Consider the following 20,655-nt stretch of genomic DNA (forward strand, 5'->3'; position numbering starts at 1 on the left):
CTTCATGGAGAGCAGGATTGGCCCCATGGCATGTGCCCAAAATGGGGCTGGAGACTTCACTGGGTTCAGTGGTAATGTTGAACTGAAGAGACACGTGATGGAGCCCCAGGGGCTGTTCTGTAGGTGGTCTGCACTCCAAATTCACATGCAGCCTTGGTATCTTTAAGAAAGATCATGAAAGAGAATATTAAGCTGTATCCAGCTCACTCCAGTCCTCTGTGCTGATGCCAGCTCTTGCTTTAGGGCAACTCCATGGAGCAGCAACAGGAAGAAAATGAAGCATAGTGGTTAAGTACTTGTCAGTATTTGCTGTCACCAGTAATTATTATTAGCAAATCCAGCTTGGCATGCTGGAAGTTAGACAAGAGCCAGCAGTGGAGCTGGAGCTCTCTGAGATATTTTTTTTCCAGAGGTGGGATGATGGCATTAGGGTATTTTTCTTCCAGAGCTGGCAGTTCCGATCCTGTTAGCTGGGAACCAGCAGGTTCTCCATCCTCATTCATTGCAGTGCAGAGAAAAATCAGATGCCTCCATTCATCTGTGGAATGCTTCACTGCTGTCTGCTGATGGTGTCAGAAAGGATTTCTAGGATTTTACCAGTGGGTTTGGAAGTGTTTGAAAAATTACAGGTAAAGCAAGGAGCTGTTACTGTACAGTGTCCTTGGCTTTGGGTGACACTTTAGTCCTGCTTGGGTCTGCCACTCTGCCAAAGTGTTATCTTTCTGGAGTAGAAAACCCTCAGCTCTAAGGCAAATAAAACATATTTTTAATGAAGGATAAAGCATTCTGGGATATTGTAAAGAGATTTGTGATCTCTCTTGGCCCATTCTCTTTTAGTGCATAGGAAGGGTCCTGTAGCCACAATTGCCTGCCTTGCTGTAGAGAATTACAAAAAAAAGAGGAACAGTAGGGTTAAAGCTGAGAAGAGGCAGCAGGAGGGATGTGGGGGGCTCCCTGGGGGGAAGGGGAGAGGAAGTGAGATCTGCTGTGGCTGGGACTTTGCCTTTTTTTTTTTGCTGGTAGCAAGGCGATGATCTGTGGAAGGTCCACTGAAAATACTGCTTCTTTTTTCTTTTCATTTTTTGTCTGTTTACCATATTTCCAAGATCTGTAAAAAGGGAAAAGAATCATGTTATTTGCCCTCTGTGTAAGCCTGTGATCCATGTGGTGCCAGCCCTGACCCCACAGTTTGGTGGCTGCTATGTTGCTGACACTGCCATCCACCTGCCCCAGCCCTCCCTGGGAGTGAGGGTTGGGATCTCACAGGCTGACCATGAAAGGTTTTCTTTTCATCTTCTTTCCATCAGGGGATTGTACGTTTGATCTGGGGCTTTCCCATCTGGACTGGGAGCTCTCACCTGAGATGCAGCAAGCAAGTCCTCTCCATCCTTCCAGTTGTGCTCCCTAAAGCCATCATCCCAGCCATCCTCCTTCATGGCCCATCACCCCAGCCTCTTGCTCCTGGTCCTCCTTCCCCCTCCCAGGCCTCTGCACCCACTTCACCTTTTCAGCTCCTTCTTGAAGGCTGCTGGGTAACAAGGAACCTTGTTGTGGCTTTGTCTCCTTTGTTCCGTGCTGTAACTGCAGGGAAGGTGCGGGCACTGCAGGAGGGCCCACAGAGATGCTGAGGTGATGCTGTGGGAAATGGGAATCTTATTTTTAGGTAGATGGCTTCCCCCTGTCTGTTGTTGAACAGAAGGATGTCTGGAACTAGCACTCTTTTTTTTTTTGTCTTCTTTCCCCTCCCAGTTTCTTTGCAGAAACCTGAAGTTCAACAGTGCAGATTATGCAAAATTATTACTCTCCTTATTACTCTCTTTGGTTAATGAAGGATTTAACAAAACCAGTTCTTTCTTTTTTCTTCCATTCTGCCTACTCAACCTTCTCTTATAAAAGGCAAAAGCAAACCTGTTAGTTGGTTACTTTAGTAGAGAAACCTGAGTAAAAACTCAGTTTATTTATTCAGCTCTGAATGAAAAACTCATGATGTTGTCCATAACCTTCTACACTACAGAGTAATGATCTAATCTAGGGTATTACGTGTGTATATATTTGTCTCATATATGAAGCCTTGAAGTGCAGTTGCACAAAATAAAGGAACTGAAGTAAAACTGAGAGCCCAGAAGATGGAAAGTTGTGCTAAGAACTCACCACAGAGTTCTTGCCAATACATTTACTGATGCAAAGCCTGCTGATTCAGTACAGTCTGAAATGAATGAAGTGAATGTGTATCACCTTTCCTGCACTGTGCACTGGATTTGATTTGCTCTGGGTTTGTTTTTCGTAGGGTGGAGGACTCTCGGGAGAAGCAGGAAAGCAAATGACTGAATCTTTCAAGGTATGTTTCAATGGCCTTCATAAAAAAGGGGGTTTCCATTGGATCCCAAAGCTGTAGAGCTGAGGATCACAGAAGGGCTCCAAAGCTCTGCAGCTTGGGAACATTATCAGCACTCCATAACAAACCAGGCTGGGACAGTCAGGAATGCTGAGCAGCTGCCAGGAGCTGATGTGAAATTGCATCCCTCTCTTTTTATTTTAATCTTATGCCTAGAAATGAGCTCAGTTAAGATACCATTCTTTTCCTCTGTCTCCTTCCTGGATGCAGTGCTAGGAACTAAGAGCTCATTTTAAAACTGTATGGGTACAGATGTCAGTTTCCAGTTTTCTGTTGGAAGTGCAGAGCCTGTCAGCATGTGCTCCTTTGAATTCTGCATCTGTCCTAATTTCCTTTTTCCTGCCTTTTCTAAGTCCTTTGCCTTTATTCTTTATGTCACACATCTGTAATTCCTTTTCTCTTATTCCCTGATTTACAGTCTTCAAAAAAGCCTTATTTATGTTTTGCAGAAATGCAAAAGCAGTACTCAGAAAAACTCATGATTTTTCAGCAGTTCCGTTCCTGTTATTTCTGACTATTGTCAGCAGTACATGAGATGAAATTTTGATGATGTGCTTTGTAAGTGTTGTGTTCTTCCTGACTTTTTTGGGCACTGCCACAGCTGTGCAGTCTTCAGAGCTATGCTTAAGTAATTATTTCCCCTTCAGTTGTCAGGCTCTAAACAGATATGAAAAATTAATGCTGCAATAAATATTTGATAGTATTTATATTATCAAATATAATACATTTAATATTATTTGATATGATAATATTTATATTATAGATATAATATATGCATATAATATGTATGATATAATATATAATTTTATATTTATATTTAATATATATAATTGTATGTAATATATTATATATACTTTGATAGTGTTTATATTATCATATATTATTAGAATAGAATAGTCTAAAATAAAACTATATTATAAAATAAAACCATAAAAAATATAATATGATATAATATGATATAATATGATATAATATGATATAATATGATATAATATGATATAATATAATATAATATAATATAATATACAATTTAATTAATTTATTTATTAAAAATAGCTTTGGTAAGGTTTATTCTGATGTTAATCTCATTGAAAACAGCAAGGAATTCTTGATAGTCCATGACTGCAGAATTTCACTGTGTAGCAACATGCCATTTAATTTGTATTTCCTCATTCTCAGCCCTTCCCAGTTCTTCTCTTCCTCATTTCTTCGTGTTGTGTCTCTCTGGCACTTCTGCCCAAGGAGGAAAATTCAGGATGACTTTTCAGCCTGAAGGTCTGTTTTAAAAAATGCTGACAAAGTCAGGAATGCAGCCCGTTTTGAAACCACAAGAACTCACAAGTCTGGAGTGCAGGGGCTGTTTTGTGGATTCACCTTCAACAAACAGATCTCAGTAGATTCATTCAGCAAAATGTGCATGGATATTTGCAAACAAGAATTGCTGTACAGGAGGAGACCCTTGTGTAACCAAACTGACCCAAACTTTCACTCATTGAGGCAGTGTGAGGAAGGACAACAAACTCTTGTGTTTGGCTCACAGGTGAACTTGGCATGAACTAAAGCACGCTTAAGGCAGATTTAATTATACCAGCAGTCAAGCAGGTGCCTTACCAAAGCTCCAAATACCAAGTGGCACAAAGCTGGATTTAGTCCAGCTTCCTTTGCACTGATATTTGTGTGTCAGCCAGAATGGTAGATCATGGTAGTAGAGATGGTGGGTGAGGGGAAAAACACATTAACAGGTGGGACAGATGGTCATAGAGGGAATAATGCTAGGAGAAAGCAGCTGGCTCAGGCTGAAGTCTAATTTGTGGGACTTCATTCTTGCCTTATGGCTCTGTTTCTGAAGGTGAGCTGAGACTTTTGTAGAAATCTGGAGGTTTCTAGAAAATACTGTACTGTGGGAAGCGTGGGTATGAAAGTTAAGGTGAGAAGATATGTCCTGGTTGCAGTATCATGCATTATAATAATTATTTTTCAGCCTCTTCAACTTCTTGGTAAAATTAAGAAGGAAAAACTTCATAAATTAAGAAAAAAAAAACAGCAACACAAAATGAAAATAAAACAGCCTGGATTCATTCTAGGGATCTTCTCAAACATTTTTGTGGCAGACAGTTATGGGGTTACAATTTCAGAAACTATAGCTAATAATATTTCAAAGGCATGAAGCTGACCCATGGGGTTGAGCAAAGCTGCAATTTTCTGCCAGTGACCTAAGCAATCCAAGATTGTGGGAGTGCAGAAAACAGGGTATGGTTTTGGTTAAAGCTTACATAAAACATACTGTTTCCAGCATTTGAATGCCAGATTAGCCCTCTGAAGACATTTCTGTTCAGAATGCCGTGCTGAGCTTTTTAGGTGGGGTGAGCTGCTTTGAGTTCTGCTGCAGTTTCTGCCTGGCTTTCAAAGGTGGAGTTAGTTCCTGTACACTGGGGGGAAGGCATGAATGTTACCACAATTTCTGGCAGGCACTGAGCCCCTCTATCTGCTGCTTTTTCTCTGTTCTCATGCTTTTTTAAAAGCAGCAGGTCAGAATTGGCATTTCCTGCATCCTCACTGCCCCTGAGCTACCTTAGTTTGACTCAGTTCTGCAGTTAAAAGTCTCATCCTGGCAGGTTTGTAGTTACATTTAATGTATGGCATTTAGGGTTGCCTTCTGAGCAGTGATCGTGGAACAGCTAAGAAGCAGTGATTATGCTGAGAGTGTCAGATCTCCAAAATTTATCTACCAAGCTCCTTCCATGGGACTGAAACTTTCTTCCCTCCCTGTTGTATGCACTTATAAATATTTATATAAGTGCATACAACAGCCTTGACTGTAGTATGCACTTATAAATATATAAATAATTATCTAAATTATTTTGTTCATTTAATAGCAGATGGTGATTTGTGGCCACACCTAAGTTGTAGTTTTTGTCTCTAGCCAGCACTGGATCTCTGTGAGGGAGATATCACACCAGTAATGGAGAGTACAGTCATCCTTTGTGCCAGTGAGTGGTTTTGTGGGAAGTTGGATCAAGAAATGCACATATCTGGTTTTGTTCTTATACTTGCATCCAGTAATACCACAAAACAGCAGCACACAATTATGTCTAAGGCACTTAATTTTTATGACTAAAAATCTGGTAGTTCCTTTAATGCATTCATTCTGCTCATTGTGCTGTCACAAGACAGAATAAATGTTTGGAGAATGTAGCAGTCTGTTTCCATATGTAACTCTGATTTGGTTTCTTTTAATGTGTGAATTCTGACTTGGAATTCCTAGCACTTGATGTTAAGAAACTAAAGGCATCTGTGATGCCTTTTATTTCTTTCATATCCTGAAAGATGACTTAACGTAGCCTTTTATCTGGGAATTTGTCTTTGTTTTGCCTTTGAGATTGATACATGGAGCACTTCAAAAAGGTTTTACCTACTCCTGTAATGCTTCTCTGACTTTCAGTGATCTGAAGCTCTGGAAATTTGGCATTGTAATGGTGCAAAGTTCAGTACTTTTGTTTTACTTTTTAACAGCCTGTTTAGTGAGCCAAAGTGGTGCAGACTTTCTAGGAAATTTCTAGGAAATACTGGCTGGTTTGCCACATTGGAGCAGAATGGAGTAGCTGTAGCCTACAAGTGGGCCTGGATTGAGTTGCTCATGTCAAGGCTTGTGGTGGCAGAAGGAGAAATGTTTAACTCTTTAACTCCTCTGCTATATCAGTGATATGTCCAGGAGGAATGATGATGAGGACTCCATCTTATCAGAAGGCTAATTAATTACTTTATTATACTGTATTATTCTGTACTATATTACATTACGTGTAAACTGAATCTGCCAAGCACTCCACTGCACTCATCTTGTGACTGTCCTGATAGTCCTGATGCACACATCTGGATTCAATTGGTCAGTGAATCAAACCACACCAGAATCCAGTTACCAATTCCCTTCAGGTAAACAATCTTCCTCAATACATTCCACTTGTGAGCAAACACAGGCACAACAAATGAGACAAGAATTGTTTTTCCTTTCTCTGACGTGCAGAGAATGTGAATCCCAGAATATCCTTGGGAAGTTCTGCCTTGCTTTTGTCTGTGAAGAGAAATGTGGCCACAGTGCCGCTCTGAATATGTGTGAGTGCTCCCACAGCTTTCTGCCAGGCTCTGGGCCAGTGAGTTGTGAGCCCTGGCAGCTGCTTGAGCAGGGCTGTGCTGCATCCCCTGACCCCTCTGGGCATCTTGGGCTTGTTAGGGAAAGTGCAGTGCTCTGCTGATACACCTGCATGGCTTCCAGCCCAGGCTGTCTCACCTCCAGCCAGGTGAGGTGCTGGATATGCTGAATTTTCCATAGGGATGTATGCCTTATTTGTTTCTTGCATTGCTCTAACATTTTTAATCTGTGAATTAGGTGGTGCTGTGCTAAGTATTGTACAAATCTGAACATAAAGATTATTTCTACTCTACATATATAAAGCCCCCCCAAAAACTCCTACCAAAAAATCTCTGACAATTTTCCCACAGAATCTAAAGCTCCAGTGTACGTTACACGAGAAGAAACTGAAATTCTTTTTCCAATGCAGGTTCAAATTTCCATTTGTGATTCAAATTGAGGGACTGCCAGTGACAGTTTTACATTACTGTGAGCCATAATCATTTTTATACTAAGTGAGCCTGTGATTTGTGGTAAATACAGTGGGATATAGTATTCCTTACTCTGGGAATTGGGAGAGAGAGCAATCCATTTTGAGAAAATATATAGTTTTAAGCTTTAATTTAGCAAACTATATGGTATGTAAAAGTTTTCTGGCAGTGATAAACAACAAACAGTTCTCTGATCCTAGGGGTTTTTTAAATGAAAGATGAAAATTATTTTTTTATCTATCATTCTTGTTTCCCATCAAATGCAAAGATCAAAGTGTATAAAATACTGAGTAGTCCAATTTTTGAAACATCATCTTAAAGTCTAAACTAAATGACTATCACATTTGCACAGGAGTGTGACAGGGTTAAATTTCCACTTCTGGAAGAGTTTAGGAAGTACTGAGCAGTTTTCCTCTATTTCCACTTTATAGGAGCAGTAGGTAAAGTTACTGACATACTCAGAGCATATGGATCAAGGAACACTCAAGGATTTTTGGAATGAGGAAATACACAGGCATAGTTACCATATTACCCACAAGGCTAATAAATATAAAGCAATTTACATGGTTTATAGGTTTTCAAATATATATTATTTCCTCCACAGCTTGTCCTCAATTTATCATTTTCTGCTGACATCAGTAAATTATTTACCTGCCAAAGCACATGTGCACCCAGTGAGGCCTTTTGTCACATTGCAGCTGTTGATTCTTCAGGGGTTGTGAGTGTTAGGGGGGGATATTAGAAGAATGCCCTGCATTGGCATTTAAAATTCTCTATTACACTCTATTTTAAATTTTGCTTGGTGAGATAGAGCATTTCCTTTCTATTAAATTGTATGGGGAAAGATTTGTTATAGTAGTGACATCTTGATGCTGTGATGAGCAGTAGCTCCCTGGAATGTGTGTATAGAAAATCTGCTGTTACATAAACTGTCTGGAAGCAGTAAAAGAGAAACATCCCAGTGGATGTGTGTGTGTAACAGGATACAGTGAGGATATCCAAATGCTTTGGAGGTGGGGCTCTCATCAGCCCTGGAGAGGCCTCTGTGCCTTTGCTGAATGGCAGAGCTGGGCTGCTCTCATAAAGAATTCCTGTTCTCCTGTGTCTGATCCCCTTCAGCTGAAGCCCCTCAGTTCCCCTGTGGTAGCTCATCTCTGCATCACCTCTGTGGAAGTACAGAGCTGTAGCCACTGTTAGATCAGGGATGCCCAGCTAGAGGCCAGCTCTGTTATTGTCATAAAATATTTAGCTTGTGTGGGGTTGGCACTGCCTTAGAAAAGGTCGTTCTGATTTTAATTTGGTTTCAGCTGAATATGTTTGCTTTGGGTTATTGTCAACAGTAACAAAAGTATTTGGTTTTTGTAATATGTTGCATTAAAAAAAGATTGGTGAGTAATAATGCTGTTAAATCACTGTACTTTCATACAACCTGGTTATGCATCCTAGCAGGCATGTGTATGCTGCAGAATTATTTCAGGTGATTTACAGTCAAATCCATTCCCTCATCTTTACCTGCCAATAGGAAAACTTTATCCAGTTCCAGAATAAAGAGTGCTGAATGGTTTCTGTGATATTTTACATCCACGTGGGCATGGCACAAACTCTTGAGTATTACTATTAATAGGTGCACCAGGCTGACACATATCTGCTGCTCTCATTCCAGTTATTAGGAAAGAATTTGGGATCCCTTTGCAGCTCCTTTCACTGTCAGCTCGATGGGAAGTGGTTCTGTGTCTCTCTTCAAGTGGGTAATGTTCTTCAAACAGTTGCAGGCTTTTAGCAAATAGATTTTCTGAGCTGTAAGAGAGGAACTGATGGGTTATCTGGAGCTGGAGGATTTGCAAATAAAGCTAATTGTCTTCGGGTGAGTAACAGGAGCTTTTAGCCAAGATAAAAGGAAACTGCTGAAAACACAGCCAGGGGCAGTTTGGCTGAGTTGATTTATAGCACAAGAAAGCGATGCTTTATCTTTTTTTACTAGGAGCTTAAGATGTGTCTGTAAAATCACTGAAATTGCACTGGAATTTTGGAGATTGTATTTAGCTTGTATCATCTTCTCGATTTGTTTTTCCCAGGGTAAAGAGTTGATTTTAAAATGCAAGGCTTAGCACCAGTCAGTGATCAAAGAAAATTTATAAACTGACTCCAAAACTTAAAAAATCCATAGTGTCCATACCTGTTTACAGGATTTCTTAAGTTTTCATGTAATTGTGATTTCTTGTACCCAGTTTTGATAGTAAATGTTTTCTTTGCTGAGCCACTTGAATAAAAGCTGCAATTTAGGAAGAGAATTAAGTTGGTTGTTTTTTTCCATAGGATTCTCTTTTCCTTCCTGCTTGCTTTTTGGAAGGATATCCTAACTTTCCATGAATTAACAGCTTAGAGAGTTGGAAGAGGTTTATTTTAATCCTGTATTTAGTCCCTGTTTCTAAGAAAATACTGAGTGGAATGAAATGGCAAACTGTGGCATTTTCATTGGCAAATCAGACACTGAATTTCATGGCAATATTTAATTTACCTTCTGTCTGCCAGTGTGAAAGGGAAATGGAATCTGAGCAAGAGTCAGGTGTGGTTAACTGAGTGTTTGAAATGGTTCCCATAACCTCTGTACAATATAGAGACTGTACCATGAAAGCATTTTAAATTTATATTCCAAAAGGTTTTGGGTGCCTGCATTCCATGAATCCACTTTCCTGCATGTCTGCAAGCTTATTAAAATCAGGGTAAGAAGATTTAATTGCAACTGCTCAGGACTTGGTCATACGAGATTATGGTTCTATTCTTGGCTGCTCCACTCAACATGTTTGTGACTGGCCAGGCTACTTAGGCAAAACACTTCCAACTTGTCTGTCTGAAATTTAGGTTTGCAGTTCATTTCTTCCTTCGGCATGGCTACTTCTTTCAGAGAAGGTTAGATGCAGTAAATCTCATTTTTTGTTCCAGTTGCTTCATGTGAAGTACAAATGATATTTCCCAAAATAGGAGACAGAAGCGTCTTGAATCTTGGTGCAAAGATGTGTTATTGGCGAAATGTCAGACCTCTCTATTCCAGTCTTGTGTCACAGGCCAGTGTGAGGCCTCAGCTTGTGTTAGACTCAAACCTTCTCTCAGGCAAACTCTTTCTAAAAATGGAACACTGTGTTTATGCTGCTGTGCAGAAATGCAGTGGTTGTGAGGCAAGGAGCAGCACAGCATCAGCAATTGCATTAACCAAGCTGCCAGATCTTTGAGAAAAGCAGTTTGTGTTAATGCTGAACCACACAAATTAGGTAACTAGCTGTGACTGCCATTAGTGAAGAATGGTCCTAGTTCTGGTTTTATGGAAATATTTGTGTACAGACATATGAGAGGACTTTCTGCTGTTATGGAATTGTAGTCTGTGTTTCCCTAAATGGAATTGCTTCTTTCTAATCTGAATCCCAGGTGTGTCTGCACTGCAGATGTGAAGTGCAGTTGTATGGCCAAATAGAGTTTTTAGCTGACTTGCCTAAAGGCAACAGAGAGCTTATAGCAGTGTGTTTTCCACACCAGTGTGTTTTTCACACCTGTGCAATGGCTGCATTCAAGCCTGCTCACACTCCCTTCTCACCACACTCAGTTGATGGGGGCAGCTGTTACCAAAAAAATGATTCATGACCAAAATACAGCCAGTGGGTCTGGTTTTATTCCAATGTTTAATACACTCATCAACGTCTTTGTTGTCTGAATTGCATAGAGAGAACTATATTTGAAATGTTTTAGGGAATTTTTTTTATAGGGGAGATAGTAAGTGACTGTTTTTTGTAGATCTGAAAATACAAATAGCTGGAGTAGAGGAGGTAGACCCCACTGAAATAAAGTAGATTTGTTTCTTAAGATTTCCTTAATATCAGGTGGAAGGTTTCCTTAAGATCTGTAGGAACCCCATCCCAGCATCTTTCTTAACCTTAAAAATACATCTTGTGAAATATGTCAGTGGAGAAGAAACTAATCAGTAATGGAGAGAAAAAAAAACCCCAAACCTAGCAATTTTAAATCCATTTATTTTTCCTCAAGCAGAAGAAAGGGATGAGGTTGTAAAGACTCAGGTAGTTTTTCCTGCCTTACAATCTAGATTCCTACAAAGCTGGAAAAAAGGGTCTTGATTAACTTAAATTGTCTCTGGATCAAATCAGTGGGAAGTTATGCAGGCAGCATTTCAGCAACATGGAAAAACTCTTAAAATTTAGCTAGTGCCATTGAAATTAATGATATGTTTTTAGGGCAAAAGAAATTTATTTTATGCTTTATCATCTAGCCTGACTGTAGCTTTCCAACATCTTAATTTCCCTTCTGTTGTGTTTTGAGTGCTTCAGAATATATTTTCAGCTGTGCTGCTGCCCTGGGTGCCCTTTTCATTCCTTTAGGCAAGAAGTTTATGTCAATTCCATCCACTTGTCTGTTTTCTTGTCAGAACAGGTTTCCTTCCCTACCTACTGCTACAGATCAAACATTCCTGCAGCAGAGCTGGAGCCTCTGTCAGAGCAGGGGAAAGGTTAAAGGAGCCAGCAGTGGGTTATGCTGCCCTCCTGTTCTTGCAGGGTGTAGCAGAATTTCGTTCTTTGGTGAGACAGATATCTGAGCAGTATCTGTTATGAATAGTTTGGGGGAGATGCCTTGCAGAGGATGGACTGGACATGGTCCTTCCAGCCATATTTCCTGCTGTTTCCATGTCTGTCTCACAGCTGAGTCAGAGCCTTGACTCTGTTTTGCTTTGTCATTTGTTCTATGGTTTATTACCCAATGTACAGCCAACCTGATGCAATGGTTCCAGCACTCAGTCCAATTACATGTGCTGACATATCTCAGATGAAGTTTCAAGGAAGCTTTATGTTGAAAGATTTCTGTTATTTTTGATATTTACCCTGGGATTGCAGAAGACTGGTTTTTGTTTTGTTTTGTTTTTCCTTTGGTGATAGTAGTAGTAGTAATAAAAACAGGGCTTTTTTTCCTCCTCAAATCTTATTATAATATCTTGGCACACATTCCATTCTCAAGCCTCAGGCTCTGTTGTAAATTTAAAATAGTATTGATGGTAAAGGGATCATAGGATGGCTTAAATAAATATTACTTTATTAATTCTCTCCAACTCTCCTCAACTATGCTTTGTTGCCTTTCCCCATCACAGTAATTCCTTGTGCTTTTTGTAATCTGTCTCCTTCTCAGTATTTGTTCCACTGCTGTTCTCAAGTGGAAGGGCAGAACAAGTTCCTTGATTTTGCCTGTGCTTCTGTGTTTGTTGTTGCGTGAGAAGGCCTTGATCTTTCCTAGGATATGCTTACAAATTCAACATAAGATAAAAAAATTATTGCAGTAGCTTGTGATCTTGAATTAATCACCTAGACTGGAGGTCAGGGAGGTTACTGTTTTCATCAGAGGAGATTGCAGTCAGTCTCACTTGGGTGCATGTTAATGTTTTGGGGATCTCTGCTGAAACTTGCTGCTGTTTTTAGGTGACCTGTGAGTTATTTTACAGCTGGGACTGCCAGGTCTGGTTTTACTCAATTAAGTGATAGAAATGCCTGGCCTAGCCCAGCGCTTAGAAAAGTTTGGGTGTGTCAAATGAGTTAGAGCTGTTACGGCTTATGGTCTGGGATTTTCAGTGCAGTGCAAATAACTGCAGCCAAGGATCATTTGCAAACGCATTGCCAAGACTTGCTAGAAAGTGTAGGACAAAATATGTCCTTGCCATCTGCACCTACCTGAGATGGCTGTCTAGAGTTAGAAAGGAAGGAATGCAACAAGGAGAATGGCAGCTCTGGCCAGGGACTGCTGTCAGCTCCAAGTCCACTTAAAGCCATTGCAGAGGTGGGGTGGAACAAGCCTTGAAGTGACAGCTCAGCCAGGCACCAGGATGTGGTGTCATAGCCTTGATTAGAACTGACATAGATGAGCACATCACCTTTAATTGGCCCAGCTCATAATTGAGAAGATCTGTTTTGATCAAATGGTGAATTTTAGTGTCAAAATGTCACAATATGTCTTATTTACTTGGGCTGGGTAAAGCTTTGCCCTGGAAGAAGCTGCACTGGAATGAACAGGTACTTTCCAGCTGAGGGCGTTCTCAGAAGGTGTCTCCCGGGACCAGCAGCCCTGTGTAGGTTTAGTGTTGCCATAAAAGCCCTGAAAATCAACAGAATGCAGCTGTTTCCCTACCACTCCCTTGTGCCTACCATAGGCAGGGCAATTTTGGTATTTCCAATTCCTTACCAGGGAGTCCTGGGCTGGGATGTTGGAGGGACATCTTCTACATCCCTTTCTGCTGTGACATGGAGATTTTGCAGGCTTGGAACTGTGTCATTTTACTTTAGAAAACAGGTGCCAAATAGCTGCACTCAGACCATGTGCTACATCATCTTCTTTTTTTAGTCTCCCTTATCCTTTTTGTTTGGCATTTACCAGTTTTCCTTCCAGGTTAATGGTTTTATTGGACAACATCATCAGGAGGTGCTTTGAGAGCATGTTGGATAAACAAAGCAAACACAACACAAACCTAGCTGAAAATTCACCCTTGTGTTAGCAGTGCAAACAGTGGAGATCTGGATGGGTGCTTATGCCAATCCCTAATGCACCCTTAACATGCTGCTTTTAGGGCTTGGGGAATGTTTGCAAAGGAAGAGAGGAAATTGCTGTTTGTAAAGGTCACAGGTGATAGCAGAGTAGTGCTGTGATAATCGTTTAAAGAGGGATGTTAACAGAATAGGCATTGATACTTGATAATACTGTGGCATTTGTCACCTGGCCTTGCTCTGCTCCCCTTCTGTGGGATATTCTGAGTTTTTGATTTCCCTCCTGGTGCTGCCTGAACAAAGGGTTTGTGAGCCAGGGGAGGTGTTGTGTAGGGTGTCCTACACAGTGACCCAGAAGAAGCTGAGCTAATACTTCATGCAGACCACACTGTGGGAGAGACTTTCTAAGGATGATCCCCAAAACCTCCTCCCAGTGTGTTCTCCTCCGTGGAAAAAGAAGGCCAAATGCATTGCAGCACTTGATGCTGTCTTGACAGAAAAAGAATTTAGATTCTGAAAGATTGTTTCACACTGTTAATTTACACTGCTTGGTAAAAAAAAACTGAGAAAAGGACATAATGGGTGAAGGAATAGAGTCCTAGGAAAGGATATTAAGAAAGTAGTGGCCAAAAAAGTGGATCTCCAGAGAGGTTCACAGGATTATAAGAATGAGAAAATTGCCTTTTTGCCTGTTGAGTGATTGTTGCCCTGCTGGTCAGTGCAGTTCAGCATGTCTCTAAGGTCTTAGCCAGGCTGTTCCTGCTGTTGTTTGAAGGAATTGTTACGGGTCAGGTGCTGTACCTGACTCTGTTGGCTCAGGTGTTGGCACAGTGTCTGAAGGAAAGCTGGCTTGCCCAAATTCTGAAAGAACAAAGGGGATTCCTGGTCAGACTGTGCAGTTCCAGGAAGCTCTGTGGTCTGGGAGCTGTCCGCTTCTTTTCTGGATCAGGGTCAGAGTTCTGCCTCTCTGAACTTTCTGCCTTTGAGGGACTCAAACTGAAATGCAGCGAGTGAGTTTCTCCACCTGTTCAGCTTGCTGCTCCCTCTACACTTCTTGTGGATTTATGAGAAGAGCCAGGTTAAAATCCTTTCCCATCCTTAAATAAAAGCTATTGTTAACCCCAGCAAATTTAACAAACTGTTTTGAAGTGATGCCTTTCAAGTAGTTGTGCTGCCACCACTGAGGAGGCAGCAAAGGGAGTCATGAAAGCAGAAATCAGCACACTGATGGGAATTCTAGGAAAAGAGGCTTCAAATGATAATTATGGTCCCCAGGCCAGTTTATTGTACCATAATTACCCTAATGAAAGTGACCTGAGGAGCCTGGAATCTAGGGAAAGCAGTTGATACCAGGGGAAGAGGGAATTCTTTAGCAGCTGTGATTCTTTGCAGAGATAAACCCAGAGATACAGCTGTGTTCCACACACTCACTTAAGCCCCACTGACATCCCTGCTCCCCAGTAATTGTTTTCTTGAGCTGTGGATAATTGCAAACACTCCTCTGTGGTTTTTATTCTGATCCACATCTTCTCTGATACCTTTTATTCCTAAAGCTTGATAAGAGGGCTAAGAGGTTGCCAGGTAAAATGAGTTTCAGGACATCATTAGGTGGTGCTTCTCCCATTGGAGCATTCACTGTCAGAAGAATAAAGGGAAGAGTTAAGCAGAGTAATTGTTGTTTCATCAAATTATGTATTAATTCAACCAGACTAATGCACTGTAATATCTAGACAAGCCTTATAATTGGAGATAGTTGAAACAAGCTTTTAGCTATTCATGTGCTCCTGCTCTAAGTTAATTTCACATCTAAACCATTAAGCAAAAAAACCTCAACCAAAACAGCAAATCAATAAGAAACAGGTCTTTGTTCATTAAAGACATCTTGAAAATTAGGTTATTTACAGAGATGGGGGTACACTTCTTCAAAAGCTTGGGACTGATTTTGTCTCTTTTTCAAAATGCATGCAGAGGGTGAGAAGTCCAAGACACTGAGATCTCTTTGCAGAAGCACCTTTTTAGATCAAATAACAATTGTGCAAATCACTTGATCAGTATTCTGGACTACCTCTGTTCCAGTCTATTCCATATGCACCCAGCACAGAGGAGCAGGATTTCACCTGGGAGTCTGCAATAAAGGCCAGTGCTTTCTGGGTTATATTAGGAAGGAAAATGGAGCTTTGAATATGATTATTTGAACTCTCCCTGGCCTCTGAGCAGCAGTTTAAATGCCCAGAAGGAAGCACAGGAAGGGAAAGGAGAGGGAGACTCAAGGCTCTGCCTGCTTTGCAGCCCTCTCTGGTTGTTCAGCCCCTACCTGTGGATAAAAGGGGAGTGACGTGCCAGAGATCTGCATTCCTAATTTCCCTGCTGTTCTTCAGGATGATTCACACCACAGGAGCTATCATAGAGAAAATTAACTCCATCCCAGGCAGAACCAGTGCAAAACCCTGTGGCACATGTCTGCAGCTAGTTGTGGCTTATAAGAGTGTCTGCAGTCCCTGGTGCAGGGAAGGATTTAGCCTTTTTTGCTAATGGGATCTTTCTAGGGTCAGAAGTGTTTGAATGAGCAAGTTATTGTGGCATAAGTGACTTTCTGACTGCTGGCTCTGATCTCTCACATTGGTTTTATGTATTAAAGAAAAATCAGTGTGGCATGTACTTAGTTGTGATGGTGATTAATTTCTGATGATCAGCTTATGTTCTGAGGTACAGCAATTGGGTGTTAACCTAAGTGTCCAAGAAATTTCATGTGCTCATTTTCTGGGTTTGTACCTTGTACTACTTCTTCAACTTAATTCTTAAACAGAATTTCAAAATATGCTGCTACTTGTACAACAGCACTGTGTATATGTTTGTGTGCCCTTTATGAATATTTTGCCAGCTACTTAAAGGTTAGCTGCCTTTAACCATCATGTTATTAAATATCCCTACAGAGATAATATTAATTTCCTACAGAGAAAATATTAAAGCTTGTCCTTGTTCACTGATGCAGAATAATTTTAAATGAGTCTGACTTCATTATTTTGATACACTTCATTTTTGTCTCTGTGTTCCTTCAGGCTTCTGACTTGATTATCACCCCGGCCACGACATTCAAGGAGAAGCCAGACCCCACTGGTCTGGTGTTTGGAACTGTGTTCACTGACAATATGCTGACAATTGAATGGTCCTTGGCTTCAGGATGGGAGAAACCCTGTATCAGGCCTCTAGAGAACCTCTCCATACATCCAGCTGCCTCAGCCCTGCACTATGCTGTAGAAGTGAGTAGTACATTGATTTGGAAACCAAATGTTTTTTGTTTTATTAGCTATGGAAGCCACAGCTTTGTAATACAAGGAGTATTACTGCCTTTATTTCATTAATATTGAGTTACATCTTGTTCTGTTAAGTGGTGTTCTTCCAGAGTAATTGCAGTATTTACAACAGGGTTATGTATAACACAGAGGCAGCTTGGCCTGGGGATGCCAGCACACTTAAGGTCCTAGCTTAGGGAAGGTGAGCTCATTCTTGAGTGGTGATAAATTTATCTTAAAAACCATTCTTGTTCCCTGACAGTGGGTTGGTCCAGTTACTGTCTCTGATGTGTGTCAGGGCATCTCAGAGTAGCTTTAATCTGGGGGCTGAACATGCACTCTGTACAAGTCACTTGCAGCTGGTTTAAAGGTTGGTAGCTTGGATTGCAGGACAGGCTAGGCAGGTGCTTGTTTGAAACTCTGAAACAGTCCCTGGAGCTCAGAGCTGGATCTGATGCACTCAGTGTATACAAGTGTGTTTGAGGAGAACAGATAGCAGGGAACTTTGGGAAGTGGGATGTTAGGCTGGAAACCAGCGTGGTTAAAGTTTCTGTGCTTAGCTGACTGTTACCCATAGCTGCCTTTGGTGCCTGCAGAGCAGCTTGGGCTGTGCTCACACCTATGGGAGCCCCAGCAGGGCACAGAACCTGAAATGAAGCCCTCTTCTCCCAACTCTGGGTAGGTGGGAGTGTCTCCACCACAGTCTGTGGAGTTGCTTGTGCTGCTTTTATTATTATTTTTCCTTTTTTCCTTTTATTTTTTTTTTTTTTTTTTTTTTTTGTATTTTAACCACTTGTACAGGGGAGGCTTTCCCTGCTTGTTTTCCCTGAGTTCCTGCCTTCATTTTTATTTTGACTGATTTTTTCCTCATCTAGTCACCAAGCCTCCAGAGGTCCTGTGTAAATTACAGCAGGCCCTGGGCCTGAGGCTGCAGCTCTTGATCTGCCCAGGAAGTCAGAAACCACGCTGGAGTCCCAAATCTGTATTTCACTCTTAGTAGCACATTGCTTTAATGCTTGGCCTCTGGCCTGGTCTGAAATAATTGCTAATATGAATATGCTCTTTTTTTTTTTCCATTTTTTTTATTCTTTTACCCTTATTGCATCACGTTTCCTCTAGCCAAGAGGACAGAGAGAGGAGAATCTGGTGTCATTGCTGTGGCTCAATGAATACACAGTGGGTATAATGAAAGTGATGAGTTTGGCATTCCCTCCCCTTTCTCCTTGCCCTCCATGATGCAGTGTGCTAATCTGGATCTGCTGAACTCCAGATCCAGCTCCTGTGATGTACAGGTGTCAGATAGTGCTGTTCTCACCCCACTGTAGCAACCAACCATCAAGCAACCACAGCAGTTGCTTTCATTAAAGATGAACATTTCTGGAACACATCTCTGTCTCCCTTTTTTAATGAGTGGAAGGTTTTACTGAGCTCTGGAAGATGAAAAGTATTTATTTTTGGAGAAAAAGATTTAACATCTTGAGAAGGCTTTGTGTTTCAGTAATGGTGTGATTCTTACTTCTGTCAAACCATTGATCAACTCTTAGTAGTGACATTCCTCCCTTTTCCCTCTCATTAAAAGTTCTGTGAATGTGTTTGGGAGAAGGGTGGGGGGATAAAAAATGTGTTCTGGGATAAGAAAGTATCATTCCAGCCATGTGCTATCAGTTAGTGACTGGCCTGGTAAAAACCATATCAAAATATCAGCTAGATATCTGTAATATATGTAATGATATCTGATATATGTAATGCTGTTCTTTATTAAAGACTTTTTTTTTGGTGGCTACAATGTCTACCCTAGGAACAATTTCTTTTTCAAAATTGTGCCAAGCTTTTAATAAGGCTGGCATTGCCATAGGACTAAGACAGGTTTGGAAGGCAAAAAGTTCTGGGTTCTAATTCTGGTTCTGCTACATAATTGGCACACAGCCTGAGGAAAATTGCTGGGATTCCGCAACCCAGTTACAACCCAATTAAAATTTGTCATGTGGAAGGACCTAGCTCTGCCATGGAACTGCACACAAGTTTTCTAAAGATTGCATTTCAGTGATCCTTATGGAAAAGCATAGAATTTGATAACAGTGAAACCTGAAATACTCTGTTCAAATTACTTGGTCACAAATATAGGATTATTTTTTCCGAATAAAAAAGCTGCCTGTCTAGACTTCCAACCACAAGGGATGCAGTTCCAGCCACTTTTTGTGGAACAGTCAGAGAAGGAGAAGCCTGAGGAGACTGACAGCAGTGATGCACTTAAATTCATAGAAATTACACTGAAATTTAATGTACAAAGAAATGCTTTGGAAGATTAAATTCTGAGAATGTGACCTCTTGTCTGTAAGCATAAGTGAGCCTTTAATACTTAATCCAAATAAGAGCTGTGTATACATATATATTAATGTGAGCTTATATAGTACATGTGGTTTCTGTCTATAAGTATAACCAGAAATTACCAGTCTGTAGCTGAAAATAACTGGATATTTGGTGGGTGTGTTTTTTGATGTGGTTAGGAGATGCTGGGAGAGCATTGATAGGGTAAGGGTTTCTGATTGTCAACACCAGTTGTCTGGATCCTGCAGTTTGATGGGGTAACTATGTTTAAATTTCCTGTAAAGTATATAGAGAAAATATTTCCATGTATTTTATGTTTAGAGTAAGGCTGCATCTCTCTCATGCAGGCTAAATCCCATTCCACACCATAGGGGCATAAGGGGGAAATAAGTGACCAGCTCCTGCTACAACTACAGCAAGAACTTTACAAGAATTCTCTCCATTACCTTATTCTATACTTCCTAACAAAGATGTGTTTTGGCCAGAGCTGTAAAAATAATTAACATATATATAAAACAAAATTCTATAGATGCCTTATGTAAGCAGAAATGCTGCTTTGACTCAGGTATCAGTCAGTATGTGAGGGAATCGTTAAGTCAAACACATGCTACAAATTTTAATTGCTGTAACCAAATTATGAAAAAAAAATTGAGGTTCTAATGAGGAATTATTGATTTTCAGTTTTTAAATATTGATATTATTGAAGTTGATATTACAAAGATGACCTGCCTGTACTTCAGATAAATCTGTCTCACTGGGGTGTATTGCCAGAACTCACTAGTTAGCATTTTGGTGTTCGGGTGCTGTGAGCAGGAGGGTGAAGCTTTTCTTTCCCCAGCTGGCATGGATCCCCAGGGGTGAGCTGTCTGAGTCACTGTGTGCTTTCTCCCCTCCCTGGCTCGTAGCTGTTCGAAGGGATGAAGGCGTACCGAGGAGTGGATGGCAAAATCCGCCTGTTCCGGCCCACCCTCAACATGGACAGGATGGTACGGTCAGCGCTGAGGACAACCCTGCCAGTACGTACCCAGGGCAGCTCCTGCTCCTTCAGACAGCCTCCTCAGGGCAGGTTCTCACTGTCACAGTGCACATCTCTACAGCTTTTCACTGGCACTGGCAGCGTTTATCAAACGCTCTTTAGTCCGATAGCACAGTCAGACTTTGTTAACAGATCTTACTTATTGAAGGAAACCCTTTAACTGATTGTTTTAAAATCAGAACAGTGATGTTTTGCTGAAATCAGAAACAGGGTGTTTTGCTTTCATTGTTGCCTCCCTGCTGCCTCAGAGTGTTTCTGAGGTATTATTGTATTTGCAGGGTGCCCCATGCAGGAAGGAATGATGGATCTGACTCCATATTCGCAGAAGGCTAATTTATTATTTTATGATACTATATTATATTAAAGAATACTATACTATACTAAAGATTACAGAAAGGATACTTACAGAAGGTTAAAAAGAGAATAATGAAAACTCGTGACTCTTTCCAGAGCCTCAAC

General features: G+C 40.8%; 1 protein-coding gene across 3 annotated transcripts in view; it reads left to right on the forward strand.

Moving 5' to 3' along the window:
• BCAT1 (branched chain amino acid transaminase 1) overlaps nucleotides 1-20,655 on the forward strand; it is a 54,376-nt gene that overhangs the window by 13,251 nt on the left and 20,470 nt on the right. The window contains exons 2-4 of one of the 3 annotated variants that reach the window (XM_059471857.1): nucleotides 2,288-2,338; nucleotides 16,599-16,799; nucleotides 20,066-20,176. In XM_059471857.1, the coding sequence (XP_059327840.1) occupies nucleotides 2,288-2,338; nucleotides 16,599-16,799; nucleotides 20,066-20,176 (363 nt within the window). Of the gene's footprint in view, nucleotides 1-2,287; nucleotides 2,339-8,741; nucleotides 8,877-16,598; nucleotides 16,800-20,065; nucleotides 20,177-20,655 lie in introns of those variants that run through there. The other 2 variants (XM_059471859.1, XM_059471858.1) reach the window with 2 other exon arrangements.

This window comes from Ammospiza nelsoni, chromosome 5 (genome assembly GCF_027579445.1).
Source record: "Ammospiza nelsoni isolate bAmmNel1 chromosome 5, bAmmNel1.pri, whole genome shotgun sequence".
In the NCBI taxonomy this organism is placed as follows: Eukaryota; Metazoa; Chordata; class Aves; order Passeriformes; family Passerellidae; genus Ammospiza; species Ammospiza nelsoni.